Source organism: Neophocaena asiaeorientalis, unplaced genomic scaffold (assembly GCF_003031525.2).
Source record: "Neophocaena asiaeorientalis asiaeorientalis breed wild unplaced genomic scaffold, Neophocaena_asiaeorientalis_V1.1 scaffold280, whole genome shotgun sequence".
NCBI lineage: Eukaryota > Metazoa > Chordata > Mammalia > Artiodactyla > Phocoenidae > Neophocaena > Neophocaena asiaeorientalis.
In genome coordinates, this window is record NW_020185321.1 from 5,773,239 (window position 1) to 5,790,587 (window position 17,349).

A 17,349-nucleotide genomic window follows, 5' to 3' on the forward strand; every position below is an offset into this window, starting at 1 on the left:
TTATTTATTTATTGTTTTGCAGTACGCGGGCCTCTCACTGTTGTGGCCTCTCCCGTTGCAGAGCACAGGCTCCGGACGCACAGGCTCAGCGGCCATGGCTCACGGGCCTGGCCGCTTTGAGGCATGTGGTATCTTCCCGGACCGGGGCACGAATCCGTGTCCCCTGTATCAGCAGGCGGACTCTCAACCACTGTGCCACCAGGGAAGCCCCATCCTTTGCTTTTAAAGGAAAGCATTACACGTATATACTCTGTGGAGTTTTGTTAGTTCTTTTGAACTGATGAAATCTTTGCCCATGTTAATTCTCTTGTGTCCTATGACCTTGCAGTTATGTCTACAAAATATGAATTTTCAAATTAATTTCTATCTTGTTGTATATATTTAGGAATAAGTGGACTTGGATTCCAAAACCATGTCCACTCCTCAGAGCTGCACAAACTTCACTGACCAAAAGATCAGTTAGATGAAAATCCTCATTTCATATATTTATCAATTCATAAAATAAGGACCCATAAAAATTAAAGAAAAAGAACATTTTCAACTTCTTCAAAATAAATCTTAACACAGGAGTCTGGAATATAGCCCAATCCTGTTTCATACCAAAATAAATCTATTGGACCTAATTTTCCTGAACGTTTGTTAGAAAGCAAAACTTCACTTAGGTTTTCTTCAAGGCATTCAAAGGTACCTCCTACAAGGATATGGCTGTACTTATGTCCATTGGATTCTATATCTTGATTTCTATCTTCACCTTAGTTCATGAAATGACTCTGCACAGGATCTTTCAAAGATAGACTTACTTCTCTCTGCACTGTCCACAGCTGGTATTTTGGGGCTATTTTAATTTTTTTCGCAAAATTGGGAAGTATACATTTGCATTGGTAATCAAGTTGATGAGTGTAACTTACTACCAGAGAAGGAGAAAAAATAAAAAGATAAGGATGAAAAAAAGATATGTATATGGACTCCTCACTGAATTGTTATTTAGATATGTAATTGTAAACAAAAATTACAGTCCAAACTTCAACTGTATTTCAGGGCCAGTTTTTGCTCATGCCTTGATCACCTCGTAGTCACCACAATTTTGCTCATTGACCCTGGAATCCAAATATTCTTACCTTCATTTTTATAATACAGATACAAAGAGATTATTTTCCCCTTCTTTTAATCCATCAAATTTAATTTTAAAATGTGACCATTTAATTTTGAGGGTCAGAAATTTGAGGCAGCCTCAGCTGAGCAGTTCCTGCTTGGGAAGAGGGGAGTGGATCTCTCATGTGGTTCCAGTTGGATGTCAGAGCAGCTACAGTCATCTAAAGACTTGACTTGCCCCAGATAGCCCATTCATATAGTTGGCAGATGATACTGGATAACGGCTTGGTGCTTAGCTGGGGCTATTGACTAGGGTGCCTACGCATAGGCTCTCTAGCATCATGATCTTGGTATGGTTGGACTTCTTTCATGGAAACAGCTTTCCCCAGAGTTAAGAGTTGAAGCCTCATCTGTTCCCTTGTCAACCTTCCTTTCTTTAGTATGAATTCTTTGCTGTTGTATAGAGTGAGTTAGAACTAATCATTCTTACAGTCATTTCATTTGAAGTGTTCCCGTCCATTGTGAATTCCCTGGTGTTGTAAGGATTTGAGCTATGGCTGTAAGCTTTTCCATATTTATCATTTTTATATGACCAGTAAGATAGTATTTTATCCAGTTAGAATTCTCTAATGTTAAGCAAGGAAGATACTAGATGCCTCCCTTTCTCTAGTATGACTTTGATTTCAAATAGGCATTCTTATGGGTAAAGGCAGTCTCACATTTATTACATGTGTCTGGTATTTAGGATTTGAGCTGTGGCTAAAAGCCTTTGGACATGCATTATATTTGGATTCTCAGTTTTCACAACATTCATAGAGTTTCCCTGTAGTGTGAATTCTTGGTTTGAACCATCACCATATTGATACTATTTACAGCTGTCTTCCTTCAGAGTGAATTATCTCATGTTATGAAAGTTATGAGTCGTTTGATAGTATCAACATACATATACCCCAGGACCCAGCAATTCCACTCCTAAGTATATACACGAGAGAAATGAATATATGTACACCAAAATATAAATACATTCAAAGAAGCATTATTTATTATGACCCTAAGCTGTAAACAATAAAAAAAGTCCATCAACAGTAGATTGGATAAATTGAAATATAATCATACAATGGAATTTTATACAGAATGAAAATAAATAAGCTTCTGCCACATGCACTAATGATGAGTTTTAAAGACAGAGTGATGGATGAAACAAGCCATATATGAAAGAATACATGTATAATTTACTTTATATAAAGGTTTATTATATGCAAAAACTATAACGTTAGAAGTTAGAACTGTGGTTAACTCTGAGGAGGTAACAAACTTTATACCATATTTGCAATGAGAAATAGTCACACCACCTTTCTTTTAAAGCAGTTCTGTTCACAGTGTGGTCCATGGACCACTGCCAGGCAGCCTACTGTTTATTACTGGGTCACAACAAGGTATATATTAAAATTTAAAATAAGCAATTTAAAATGTTTGTAGCAATTTGATAGAGGAATTTATGTCTGGTGAATCTAATAAAAATTTTAAGCTTGTATTTTCAATGACTTTTATCATTTAATTTGTGCAGTAATTCCTTTTGTGTGTTTTATAGGCTAGCAAATAGTAGGTAAATATGTGGTACAGTACCTTAAACTGTTTAATATTATTACACTTGCAAGCAACATCATGTACAGGGTTTACTATGACTTTAAAAGTTTTCACCAAAAAAGTCACAGATTTTAGTGAATTCCCATGGTTTCTATCTTGTGAGTTTTCTGATGGACAATGAGGTTTGACTTACAACTGAAGAACTTTCCACATTCTTTACATTCATATGGTTTCTCTCCTGTGTGAGTTTTCTGATGGCGAATGAGGTTTGATTTCCTACTAAAGGCTTTCCCACACTGAGGACATCCATTGGATTTCTCTCCTGTATGTATTCTCTGATGAACAGTGAGGATTGCCTTCTGGCGGAAGGACTTCCCACATTCATTACAAATATAGGGTTTTTCTCCTGTGTGAATTCTTTGATGGAGAGTGAGGGTTGTCTTTTGGCAGAAGGACTTCCCACATTCATTGCAAATATAGGGTTTCTCTCCTGTGTGAGTTCTCTGATGTACAGTGAGGGTTGTCTTCTGGATAAATGCCTTCCCACATTCATTACATTGATATGGTTTCTCTCCTGTGTGTGTTCTCTGATGATCAATGAGGTATGACTTCTTTCTAAAAGCACTTCCACATTGAGTACATTCATAGGCCTTCTCTCCTGTATGTGTTTTGTGATGTCTAGTAAGGGTTGCCTTCTGGCGGAAGGACTTCCCACAATCCATACAAATGTAGGGTTTCCCCTCTATATGTGTTTTCTCGTGAAGAGTGAGGGCTGTCTTTTGACGGAAGGCTTTTCCACATTGACTACAAACATAAGGTTTCTCACCTGTGTGAATTCGCTGATGTTCAATGAGATATGACTTCCTTCTAAAGCTATTCCCACAGTAAGGACACTGAAAGGGTTTATCTTCTATTTGAGATCTCTGATGCATGATAAAAATGGACTTCCTACAGAGGAACTTCCCATATTTGCTGTATGTGTGGGCCTTCTTCTCCATATTTTGTTGGTGAACATTGAGATTTGACTTTTCAATGAAGCCTGTTCCATCTTTATTGTATTCAAAGGGTCTTTCTCCTCTGTGAGCTCTAGTATGTGTAAATAACATTCCTTTTATAAGGAAGGGTTTTTCACATTCATTATGTTCAAATGATTGCTCTGGAGTTTGAACCTTCTGATGTTGAATAAGCTCTTGTTTACCACTCAGACTCCGCTCTGTTTGTTTATACAGATTCACTGCAGTATGAATTTTCTCATGTTTAGTATTAAGAAGTGATTTCTCCCATCCATTACTCTCACCAAACTTCTCTCTTACAGGACTTATATTTCTAATGACTAATTCTGAAATATTTTTAAAAATCTTTCCATCAGGTTTATATTCACGTAGTGTTGTTTTTGAAATAATACGGTTCTTGCTGACAGTAAATGTTTTCCCCAAAATATTAGTTCTCTCCTTCATTAGCCTTTTGTGGTTGATGGATGCAACTGATCTAGAATGCCTGTCTTGGTATTCTTTGAACTTCACTAAAACATCTTCAGCTTTCCAATCTTCTTCTAGAAAAAATACAATTAACACCAGTAAGTCTTCACATAAACGTTATGGATAAGATATATATACAAACAGTCCATGGTGGGACTGTCTATCTCACTACTGTAGTCTACAGAAAGGCCAAAATAAATTACCTCTTGGAGGGAAAATGTATATAACATTAAAATGAGGAAAAATTGCCATAAGCAAACAACACTTATATCGTTGGGATGTTGTAAATATAAGCTACATTGAGCAGGTGTAATAAACACAAGGGCAAGTAAGCAGAAGATAAAGGATGGTGAAAGTGGGATTGCTCTTGGAATGGGCAGATTCAGAGATAATGGAGGGAGTCTATCAAGGGTACTAAACAGTAAGCAATGAAAATGTTCAGGTGAAGATGAAAGACTATATATTTATTCCCTAATGACTAAATAAGTGTTATAAAATACTTCCATGTGTTTCTTCCTCAATTGTATTTAGCCCACCCATGGCAAATGAACTTTCTCAGGATTCATTTCCTAGGGCAAACAGACACACTAGTCTATTGTCTAGACCCTAACTCTCCATATCACTGTAATTTTTTTCTCTTGAAAGGGAAGAATTGGGAAAACATAATTCCATTAGGAATTGTGAAATAAACCAGTGGACAAAGTATATCTGCAACATGAATATAATCACTGTTATGTTCTGACTGCTGCTACCATCAATGTATTCTTCCAGAAATGATCAATAACTAAATTCTCTTGACCGTCAATTACAACTTTTCCTCCTTTCAATTTGTTAAATTACTTTTTCAGTTTTAGGGAAGGATGGGTTCAAGTTTTCCTCCCAGTGGAGTAACATACCTTAACTCTGCTATTTCCTATTTGGGCTGTGAAAGATTGAATTCTTCAGTGTATATGTACAGCACTGATTGGCCTTAAAAACTATATCTTACTACTGTTGCCTTACCACCTCCCATATCTGGTGGGGCAATTTTAAAGATGGATTCATCTTACTCACGACTTGCATCTTATTTAAAACAGCCCTTTTATCCCATCAAACTAGACATCGAAAGGTAAACAGGTAATACTGTATCATGTATTTATAAAATGGAATACTTCAGTGAAATTTATACAATGGAATACCACTCAGCAATAAAAAGGAAAAAGCCTACTGATACATAATGACAAAAGGGATGAATCTCAAACATTTTTCAGATTTAAAGCTTTATACAAAAGAGTACATGTCGTACAATTCCATTTATGTGTAGTTCTAGGACACACAAAACTAATCTGTATCAATAATTGTAATTATACTGCCTTCCTGAGAATTCAACCACCTGCAGGGATATGCTACAATCCAATTTATCCAAAAGCCTTCACATATTCTTTCTACCCTTCAATGTCTATTTTGTCTGAAATTAGTATATAATTATAGTCTGGACCATCCATTTCAAGCAATCTTTCAACAACCTGCTATTTTCATATAAAATTATACGTAAAATGCTCAATTTGATAATAATGCCTTCCCAACTAACACTTATACTCTTGGACATCAACATTTTATTGACTATCTTCTTCGAAACCTTCTGAGTATACATTAACACACTTATCAGTGGTAAAGAGATATGATGTTGACATGTATATCTAAAAAGAACTTACCATTAAATGATTTTTGAATGGATGAGAAAGATGTTTTCCTTGCATGCTACCACAGGCCATCAATCAAGTAACTATTGAATATCTAGCCTCTGCTACAAGCCACAGTAAGGAAAAGTAAAAGAGAGGACCTTATTTTGAGGGAATTGTTAATCAGATGGGAAGAGAGGCCTCAGATAAAACAATGTTGAATCAGGTAGGAAATTACTAGATCATATCAGAGGATTTGTCTGTTTGCATGTTTATAGACACTAAGTATAATGTGAATGCAGAAAAAAAGAAACTGACATGCTTTGGAGTCATCAAGGAACATTTCATGGGGAAGTGAAATTTGATCTTTTAATCAAAGGATATGTAGTATTGTGTGGTAAAGAATATATAATCTTGCCCAAAGAGAAGTCTGACATTTGCCTTTGGATTCTGGGAGGTAATCTCTAAGTCCTTGGAATGTCGTGCCTGAGAGGAGTATTAATTGCCTGGGAGCCTTTGGCCAACCAGAAAGTAACAATGTGATTTGGGGGGGGTGGTCTTTGAGTCACACCAACAATGTGATTGAGAGCGGGGGGCTTTGGGTCACAGAATATTAGCTCAGTCTCTTAAGGGGCTAGAAACTTAGGTCAGCCACATGGGCAGAGAAGCATGCCTATGTGATGGAGCCCTAATATAAGCTTTGGATAATAGACTTGGGTGAATCTTCCCTGGCTGGCAGTATTCTATATGTATTGTCACAGGGAAGTAAATGCTGTCCATGACTCCAGAGAGAGGACTACTAGAAGCTCTGTGTTTGGTACTTTCCTGGACTCTGCCTTATGTGCTTCTCCCCTTGGCTAATTTTAATCTGTATTCTTCTCTTACAAACCATAACTGTGAGTATTATAGCTTTCAGTAAGTTTTGTAAGTCCTTATAGAAAACTATTGATCCTAACAGTAGTCATGGGGACCCTTGAACTTACAGTTGGTATCAGAAGTGAGGATGGCCTTGTGTGTACTACTGTACTCTCTTACTTTGTAGTTGGCTAACTTTGCAAGTATCCCTATGGTTATATGGCAGCTCTCATATAATGAAAGGTCCAGTTGTGAAGAATAAAATCAATTCTATTGAGTACATTTGGGAGACTCGAACAGACGTTAGCAGGAATTCTTAGTCAAAAAGAGAAATACATGTGGAATGACAAGATGGGATATTATTCTGTCAGCCCTTGAAATGGAAGGGATTTAAATTTCATATAATAAGTGATATCTTTTTTGCACATTGACTGAAAGAAAACTGAAAGAACTGGAAAATAAATCATGGCAAATCCAAATAGTAATTACAGCAGCCCACACCTGAAATAACATGAAATAACATGGCTCTCACTTTTGAAGATGTCAGTGGCAAACGAGAATATGAGAGGATGTAAAGATATTTCATGGAGTGAAATAAAACACAAATTGTGGAGAGATAATTTTTAAAATATTGCAGAGATGATGGAATCAACCTGATGTTACAAGAAACTAACTACAGGAACAAAGGATATACAAAGATAAGATAAAGTTAATGACTATTATTTCTGAAATATCAATAACCAAAAGGATGAGACAAGTGACCCTATATTGCTGTAGGCAGATTAAAATATACCAGTAGAGGGCTTCCCTGGTGGCGCAGTTTTTGAGAGTCTGCCTGCTGATGCAGGGGACACGGGTTCATGCCCCGGTCCTGGAAGATCCCACATGCCGCGGAGCGGCTAGGCCTGTAAGCCATGGCCGCTGAGCCTGCGCGTCCGGAGCCTGTGCTCCGCAACGGGAGAGGCCGCAACAGTGAGAGGCCCGTGTACTGCAAAAAAAAAAAAGGAAAAAAAGAAAAACCAAAAAAATATATATATACCAGTAGAGTCCAAGTGGGAGAAATGGGCTGAAACTGGCTATTTGAAAGCCATTCACATAAAATAAGGAAATCACAACTTGAAAATGGATCAGATTATTACAGTTTACATGGCTTTTATAAAGACAAGAACTGAGGATGAAGAAAGATTCTTTAAGGATACCGATGAGAGCGTACTGAAATAAAATCCATTTATTCAACAAATATTTATTTTGTCAGAGGGAAGAAAAGAAACCAAGATGAAAAAGGCACTCAGGAACGTAGGATAAGTTTTTCACCCAAATCAAGGTGGGTACATATCAGGAATCTGAGCACTATGTTATGAAACACGGAGATTTATTGGGAAGAAATTTACTGAAAGAAGTGATACTGAAATTATCACCTTAGTCCAAGGCATATGGAGTTTGAAATCCGACAGTTGGTCTCACAGTGAGAATGGGATCTGAGACTGAGTGCAGAAAACAAGTAGAAAGGAAAGGAAATGAAAACTAAGAGGAAGATTAATATTATCAATGATTACCCTTTTATATTTTGGATAGATTTAAGAATGCATATAAATAGGAGACTATAATAAAAGAAGAAAGATAAAGAGCTGAAATGTTAAAGAAAGAGATGAAAAGCCAGAAGAAAGGCCTAAACTAACAGTTTCCAAGAGACCCTTATGGGAGGTGCAATAAGTCAAAAATATTTTTGTTAGTAATAACACTTCAGGGGGACTTCCCTGGTGGTCCAGTGTTTAGGACTTCACCTTCCAGTGCAGGGGGTACAGGTTCAATACCTGGTCGGGGAGCTAAGATCCCACACGTCTTGTGGCCAAAAAACCAAAATATAACACAGAAGCAATACTGTAACAAATTCAATAAAGACTTTAAAAATGGTCCACATCAAAAAATCTTTAAAAAAAAAGATAATAATAACACTCCATTGGGACTTCCCTGGCTGTCCAGTGGTTAAGACTCCGTGCTCCCAATGCAGGCAGCATGGGTTCAATCCCTGGTCAGGGAATTAAGATCCTGTATGCCGCACAGTGCAGTCAAAATAATAATAAAAATAACAACACTTCATTATTAACAAAAATAATAGTATTTTAAACTGTGTTCTTATTTACATTAGTGGGGCAAAAGCACTGGTGGGTGTCTCATGAAATTTTAATTTATAGAGGTGACTGAGTGATGACACAGGGAGGCTAATGCTATTAAAAGAAAATTTTTTATTACTTACCTTTCCTGAGAGGAGGGGCCATGCCATGCCATGCAGGGCTACATGGGGAAGCACCAGCTTTGGTCAGGAGGCAGAAAGAAGCAAGGGGAAAGTGTAGGCCAGAGGCTTTACTGGGGCTCGCTTGCATGGGAAAGGCAAGGCAGGGCAGGGGAAACAGCTTAGGATTGGCTAGTTTGAAGAGTGTTGGCAGGTTATGGGTTATAGGAGAGCTCTCCAGTTGTCTGGTACCTGGTCCTGGGTGATTTAGGGCAGGGTAAATATTGGCTTGGTGTCTGTGAGTTAGATAAAGAGATGGTTGAGGATATGGAGTGGGGATTGGTTGATTTGTATATGAAAGGTGGGCTCACCAACAAGTTGTTTGTTTACTATCTCTAGAAATTGGCTAGCTCTGGGAAGGGCAATCTCTCCTCAGCCAGTAGGACTCCCCAAAGATGTCAAAACATAAAATATAGAAAATTTAAAAATGATTGATACGGTGGGTAAAATGCTGGCACATTAACATATATCAAAGCACTGGCACTGGGCTTCCCTGGTGGCGCAGTGGTTGAGAGTCTGCCTGCCAATGCAGGGGACACGGGTTCATGCCCCGGTCCGGGAAGATCCCACATGCCGCGGAGTGGCTGGGCCCGTGAGCCATGGCCGCTGAGCCTGCGCGTCCGGAGACTGTGCTCCACAACGGGAGAGGCCACAACAGTGAGAGGCCCGAGTACAGAAAAAAAAAAAAAAAAGCACTGGCACCAATCTATAATAGTAATCGCTGCATTTCTAACTACCACACACTCGCAGGAAAAAAGTTTCACTTAAGACTTTTTGATAGAGCAGAAAAAATTCATTAATTTTATTAGATCTCCACCCTTGAGTACATATATTTTCAATATTCTGTGTGATTGTTAAAGAATTATGCATACAGCACTTCTTTTGCATACCAGAGTACAGTTGATCTTTAAATAACATGGGGAGTTAGTGGCGCCAACCCTCTGCACAGTCAAAAATCTGCATATAACTTATAGTTGGCCCTCAGTTCCTCCATATCCACAGTTCCACATCTGTGGCTTCAACCAACTGTGGATCGTGTAGCATTGTAATATTTGCTATTGAGAAAATTTGCATATAAGTGGACCTGCACAGTTCAAATGCATGTTGTTCAAGGGCCAATCATATAATGTATTTTGTGAGGAAAAGTGCTGGTGTAATTACGTGAGTTGAGAACTAAATATCTACATTTTGTGGAACAGCAGTTTTACTTGAAAAAACACTATTATTCAGATGTGGGTATCTGGTAAACATTTTCTTGAACAATGTGAACCTGTCTATTCAAAGAAAACATCTGCCAATACTTGTTACCTAGGATAAAAGAAGTATAAGTCATTATGTTAGAAAGCTTGTATTTGCTACAGTGAGCTTGTCAACTTCCCAATACTTAAAAGACTTTTATAATGAGATTGCTGGTGATATTAACACATGTGGGTTTGGGTTTTTTAAAAAAATATTGATATGGAAATGTGTCAAAATTTGGCAGACCTGTGTGCACCAGTGAATTGTTACTTTCAAAATGACCAATACATATTACAAAACAATGCATGGGTAAAATATTTAAATAGACCATTGGATTTTATGTAATAGTCTACAAAAGTTCATTGTTATGATTTCAGATTTTATATTGCAACTAACTGTTTAGAAATAACCAATTGTTAAGTGGCAACTAACTACTTAGGAACTACCAATTGTTAAGTTTGGGTGTAGTATTAATGAAGAATATCCATGACAATCTAAAAAGGCTTTTAAAATACTTCTCTTTCAAACTACATATATGCATGAAGGAAGATTTTCTCCATATATTTCAATTAAAACAACATATTGCAACAGATTAAATGTAGAATCAGATGTGAAAATCAGCTATCTTTTATTCAACAAGACATTAAATAAATCTTCAATCATGTAACAATGCCCCTTTACTCACTTTTCTCTTTTGAAAAATAGTTTTTATTGGTAAAAATATGATTTTTATGTCAAGATGTAATGACTTTATTATATTTATATTGTTCTTTTTAAATGAAATAAATGAATATTTTAAAATGTGTTTTAATTTTGAATAGGATATATACACATTCACAAAGTTCTTTTGATTCTTAATAATTTTAAGAGTATAAATAAGTCTTGCAGCTGCATGTGAATCAATGAAGTTAGAACACACCCTCACACCATGCACAAAAATAAACTCAAAGTGGCTTAAAGACTTAAACATAAAACAAGACACCATAAAACTCCTAGAAGAGAGCATAGGCAAAACATTCTCTGACATAAATGATACCTATGTTTTCTTAGGTCAGTCTCCCAAGGCAATAGAAATAAAAACAAAAATAAACAAGTGGGACCTAATCAAACTTACAAGCTTTTGCACAGCAAAGGAAACCATAAAAAAAAACAAAAACAAAAACGAAAAGACAACCTACGGAGTGGGATAAAATATTTGCAAATGATGCAACAGACAATGGCTTAATCTCCAAAATATACAAACAACTCATGCAAATCAACAGCAAAAAAACAAACAACCCAATTGAAAAATGGGCAGAAGAACTTAATAGACATTTCTCCAAAGAAGGCATACAGATGGCCAGTAGGCACTTGAACAGATGTTCAACATCACTAATTATTAAGAGAAATGCAAATCAAAACTACAGTGAGGGGCCTCCATGGTGGCGCAGTGGCTGAGAGTCCGCCTGCTGATGCGGGGGACGTGGGTTCGTGCCCCGGTCTGGGAGGATCCCACATGCCGCAGAGCGGCTGGGCCCATGAGCCATGGCCGCTGAGCCTGCGCGTCCGGAGCCTGTGCTCTGCAATGGGAGAGGCCACAACAGTGAGAGGCCCGTGTACCAAAAAAAATGCTGGAGAGGATGTAGAGAAAAGCAAACCCTCCTATACCATTGGTGGGAATGTAAGTTGGTACAGCCACTATGGAAAACAGTATGAAGGTTCCTCAGAAAACTAAAAATAGAATTACCATATGATCCAGCAATCCCACTCCTGGGAATATACCCGGACAAAACTATAATTCAAAAAGATACATGCACCCCTATGTTCATAGCAGCACTGTTCACAATAGCCAAAACATGGAAACAACCTAAATGTCCATCAACAGATGAATGGATAAAGAAGATGTGGTACATGTATACAATGGAATATTACTCAGCCATAACAAAGAAAGAAATAATGCCATTTGCAGCAACATGAATGCAACTAGAGATTATCATACTAAGTGAAATAAGTCAGAAAGAGAAAGACAAATATCATATGACATCACTTATATGTGGAATCTAAAATATGGCACAAATGAACCTGTCTACAAGACAGAAAGAGACTCACAGACATAGAGAACAGACTTGCGGTTGCCAAGGGAGGAGGAGGAAGAGGGATGGAGTGGGAGTTTGGGGTTGGTAGATAAAAACTATTACATTGAGAATGGATAAACAACAAGATCCTACTATATAGCACAGGGAACTATATTGAATATCCTGTGAAAAACCATAATGGAAAAGAATATAAAAAAAGAATGTCTGTAGGTGTATAACTGAGTCACTTTCCTGTACAGCAGAGATTGGCACAACATTATAAATCAACTATACTTAAATAAAAAAAATTTTTTTAAGTCCTGAGACTAAAAAGTTTGAGAACTGCTGATTTAGACATTCAAAATTCTGGTAATAGCAAAGAAGTTTGTATCAGAACCACCTTCCAACTGATAACAATGATAACTATGGACCAATTATAGAAGACCAACTTGTTTGAAGACACTAAAGAATGATCAAAAGCAGGCAGAAACTGGAATGGATACAACCTTTGAAAGAAAGAAACCATACTGCAATAAGATCTCCTTTTATCCAGGTCTTCCAATGTGTGCCCTGGTAGTTCACGCAGCACACAGGGGATAGATCTCAAGGAGAAAGCAGGAGCCATCCTGTGCAGAAGAATCAGAGATCAGAGTTCAGGAGTACCAGAGTGGCTGTAAATTGAGGACAGAATCCAAGGATGAAGAAAGCATAGAAGGAAAGCCCCAACGTTAGCATAAACCCCTCCTCAAAACCTTGGTTAACTTCATTTCTACAGGGTAAGACTAGAAGGAGCATAAAGGGAAAAGAAAGCTGCAACACTGAAAGAACTCAGCAGAGATTTCAGCAGCTACTTAACTCTGCAAAAACAGTTTTTAATTCCAATCCTGTGCCAAGTTAGAAGAACCTGGTTAAAACTTTGGTCTTTCTACTGAAATCCCAGAAGGGCCATGTATTAGGAGTAAAGGCTGCATCCCAGGACTTAGAGGAATACCATAAAACTAAAGGCAAAACTGAAACCGAAATAGAAATAATCTGAACAACTTAAAAGCAACCTGACAAAAGAATCGACATGAGCCTCCAGTAACTTAACCTCCTGTAAGATTAAAACTCAGCAATCTTCAGAGGAAGAAAAAGGATCCAGCAACTTCACAACATGTTATATAAAGTCTTCCTGAGAAGAAACAGGAAAATGTGACCAATAGGGAAGATAAAAACCATTCAACAGAAACAGACTGATATATGTCCCTATGTTGAAATTAGAACTATGATAAATATGTTTACAAATCTACAAGAAAAGATGGAAATATGGGTGAAGAGATGGAGTAGTCAGGAGGCATAAAGAAATGCAAACTGAAAAAAAACCCAATAGCTGAAATATAAAATTCACTGGATGGGTTTAACAGCAAATAAACATAAGAGAATAAAGAATCAGTAAACTTGAAGTCAGGTTCACAGAAACTACCCAAACTAAAAGAACTTTTAAAATCCTTAGTGAACTACAGGGTAGGATGAAATGATTTAAGATATAATTGAGAAAAGAGCAGGAAAAAAACTGTACAAGTACAGACCAAAATTTCCCCAAATTTTATCTAAAACAAGAACTCTGTGAACTTGCTAAATTCACTTATTAGTTCTAACAGTTCTTTTCTTTTAGATTCCTGAGGATTTACTATGTACACAATCATGTCACTTACAAATGAAGATAGTTCCCTTTCTAATCTGAAGCCTTTTAACTTCTTTTTCTTGCCTTATTGTACTGACATGTGTTCTGTATAATATTTAATAGAAGTGGTGATAATGGACATCCTTTCTTTGTTTTTGTTCTTAGAGGAAAAGCATTCAAGCTTTCACCACTGAATGTGATGGTGGCTATGTTTTTCAAAGATATTCTTTAGGAGGTTGAGGAAATTCCCCTGGATTGCTAATAAATAGATTTATAATAAATATAAGTTGAATTTGATTATTTTCCTGCATTTACCGAGATGATTGTGGTCTTCTCTCCTTTTTATTTTTCTATACTTTAAGTGGTAGCTTATATCCTTGAGTTTCGACCTCTTTTTATCTTTACATGGTGAATTATATAGTTTTTTACTTTTAATTTAATTAATTTATTTTGGCTGTGTTGGGTCTTTGCTGCTGCATACGGGCTTTCTCTAGTTGTGGTGAGCGGAGGCTACTCTTTATTGCGGTGAGCGGGCTTCTCATTGCGGTGGCTTCTCTTTCTTGTTGCAGAGCAGGGGCTCTAGGCGTGCAGGCTTCAGCAGTTGCAGAACACAGGCTCAGTAGTTGTGGCGCATGGGCTCTAGAGCACAGGCTCCGTAGTTGCAGTGCGTGGGTCTAGAGTGCGGGCTCTAGAGCGCAGGCTCCGTAGTTGCTGTGCGTGGGTCTAGAGCGCGTGATCTAGAGCGCAGGCTCCGTAGTTGCTGTGCGTGGGTCTAGAGCGCGTGATCTAGAGCGCAGGCTCCGTAGTTGCTGTGCGTGGGTCTAGAGCGCGTGATCTAGAGCGCAGGCTCCGTAGTTGCTGTGCGTGGGTCTAGAGCGCGTGATCTAGAGCGCAGGCTCCGTAGTTGCTGTGCGTGGGTCTAGAGCGCGTGATCTAGAGCGCAGGCTCCGTAGTTGCAGCACACAGGCTTAGTTGCTCCGCAGCATGTAGGATCTTCCCAGACCGGGGCACGAACCCGTGTCCCCTGCATCGGCAGGCGGACTCTCAACCACTGCACCACCAGGGAAGCCCTAGCTTGATTTTTGAATTCCAAATCAACTTTGCTTTCCTGGGATAAACTCCTTTTGGCCATGTGGTATCATCCTTTTAAAATACTGCTAGATTCAGTTATTTTTTTAGATTCAGTTTTATAATATTTTATTAAGGATTTTTATATCTAGCTTCATGAAGGATGTTGCTGTGTAGTTTTCTATTCTTATAGTGCCTTTGATTGTGGATAATGCTGGTCTTATAAAATGAGTTGGGAAGTGTTCTCTCCTACTCTTATTGGTTGGTATAAAATTGTTTGTATATTCCCTAATGGTCCTTTTAATGTCTGTAGGATCTGTAGTGATGTAGCCTCTTTAATTTTTGACATTGGTGATGTGTCTTCTATTTTTTATTAGTAATATAGCTATGGTTTATTAATTTTATTATTTTAATGTATCAGCTTTTGGCTCCACTCATTTATTCTTCTGTTATGTATTTCATTGATTTCTGCTTTAGTCAATTTTTTCCTCTTACTAACTTTTGAGTTTAATTTACTTTTCTTTTTCTAGTTACTTAGGGTGACAGTTTAACCCCTGTTTTTGGCCCTGATTTAAAGAAATAAAAATTTTTAATGCTGCTATAGTTGCATCCCACACATTTTGATATGTTGTCTTAATTATCATTCAGTTCAAAATACCTTCTAATTTACCTTAGGATTTCTTCCTTGCTTCATGGGTTATTTGGAAATTTGATTAATTTCCAAAAATTTGGGGAATTTAGAGATACGTTTTTGATTTCTAAATTAGTTGTACTGTGGTCAGAAACTATACACTATGATTTCAATTCTTTTTAATTTATTGATACTTGTTTTTAAGTTATTGATACATATGGCCCAGCATATAGAGTCTATCTGGGTGAATGTTCCATGTAAAGTAGTCTATAAAGATTAACTAGGTACAATTGATTGTGTTTCAACCCTTCCATAGCCTTATTGATTTTCTTTCTCTTTGTTCTCTCAATTACTGAGGGAAAAGTATTTATATCTTAAGCTATAATTATATTGCTTCTTTCAGGGAGCAAAATTGGTTCTGAAGAAAATGAAAAAAGAAAATCTTACATATTACTATGGTTTGTGGCCCTCCAAAGGGCAACAGAACATAGATTATTGTATTAAAATTACATGGGGGGGCAATTAGAAAGAAAATCTCTAAAAAGACTTTTTAGGGTAGTGAAAATGATAAAAAGCTGAGAAACACTGAAGTATTTTGAAGCTGTTACAGTTGTTATGACCTCTCAATGAACTGTCCCTCTTTATCACTGTAATATTCTATTTTCTGAAATCTACTTTGATATATGGCCACTCCCATTTTCTTCTTAGTGTTTCCATGTGTAATAGAGTCAGATTCTATTTTTGATGTCTTACTGCTGACAACTTCCTAGACCCACTCCCTTTTTTTCCTCTCTTGCCCCACACCTGGGCAAGCCAATCAGAAACCTTGCATATTCTCTCTGTTGGTGCTGGCAGGAAGTTTAAACCATGTAAGCCTTAGCCTATGTGTAGAGACCTGACCTTACCCCCCACCGAAACACAATAAACACCAAAGCCAGACACCCCTCCTTGCTCTCTCAAGCCATTTTAGGACCAGCTTGGGAATCTTCCCTGCTCTCCCTAGAAAGCCTCATTATGTGAGATTTCATTCTTGACATCTGTCCCAAATTTTGGGTGAGTGGAGTGGGGGGATGATCTCATCCCCACATAGGGCAATCGCAAGGCAGTATGGTACATATTTTTTCATCATTTTATGTTTCACCTACCCGTGTCTTTATATTTTAATACATAGGACATAGTTGGGTCTTTCTTTTCATTTCAGATACTGAATAGTCATCTTTAGAAGCTTCTTTTAGTTTTTATTTCCATCTTTGCTATCTTGTCTCATTATGTTCACTTTCAGTTTACATCCTTGATGATACTCAAGTCATTTCTAATGGCTGTTTTAACATACTTGTGAGCGAATTCCATCACCTCTACCTTTTTTAGGTCTGTTTTTATTAACTGCGTTTTTTTCCTATTGAATGAGTTTTTTCCTGTTTATGGGTCATATTTTCCTGCTTCTTCATATGTTTAATAATTTTTGACTGGACATCAGACATTATCAATTTAATGTCGTTGAGTTTAAGATATGGTTGTATTTTCATAAAGAATATTAGTCTTTTTTTTTTTTTTTGGCATTCTGTGGCATCCAGAGTTGCACCACTAGGACCTCCCTTCAAAAAGAACTTACCATTCATGTGCAAGAATGGTTAGCATCTTCAGGATGCTCTTCAGATTTTGAACCAAGCCAGGGTCTCCCCAGGGAATCCCCACCAAATGACTGAACACTGAGTGGGTACTAGAGGG

General features: G+C 37.5%; 1 protein-coding gene across 9 annotated transcripts in view; it reads right to left on the reverse strand.

Annotated features, from left to right (window-relative positions):
- Nucleotides 1–2,031: 2,031 nt before the first annotated feature.
- The window catches only part of ZNF382 (zinc finger protein 382), a 52,157-nt gene continuing 36,839 nt past the window's right edge, over nt 2,032–17,349 (reverse strand). For all 9 annotated transcript variants that reach the window (XM_024733869.1, XM_024733870.1, XM_024733874.1 and 6 more), the window contains one exon: nt 2,032–4,231. In XM_024733869.1, the coding sequence (XP_024589637.1) occupies nt 2,811–4,231 (1,421 nt within the window). In that variant the 3' untranslated portion in view covers nt 2,032–2,810. The remainder of the gene's footprint in view (nt 4,232–17,349) is intronic.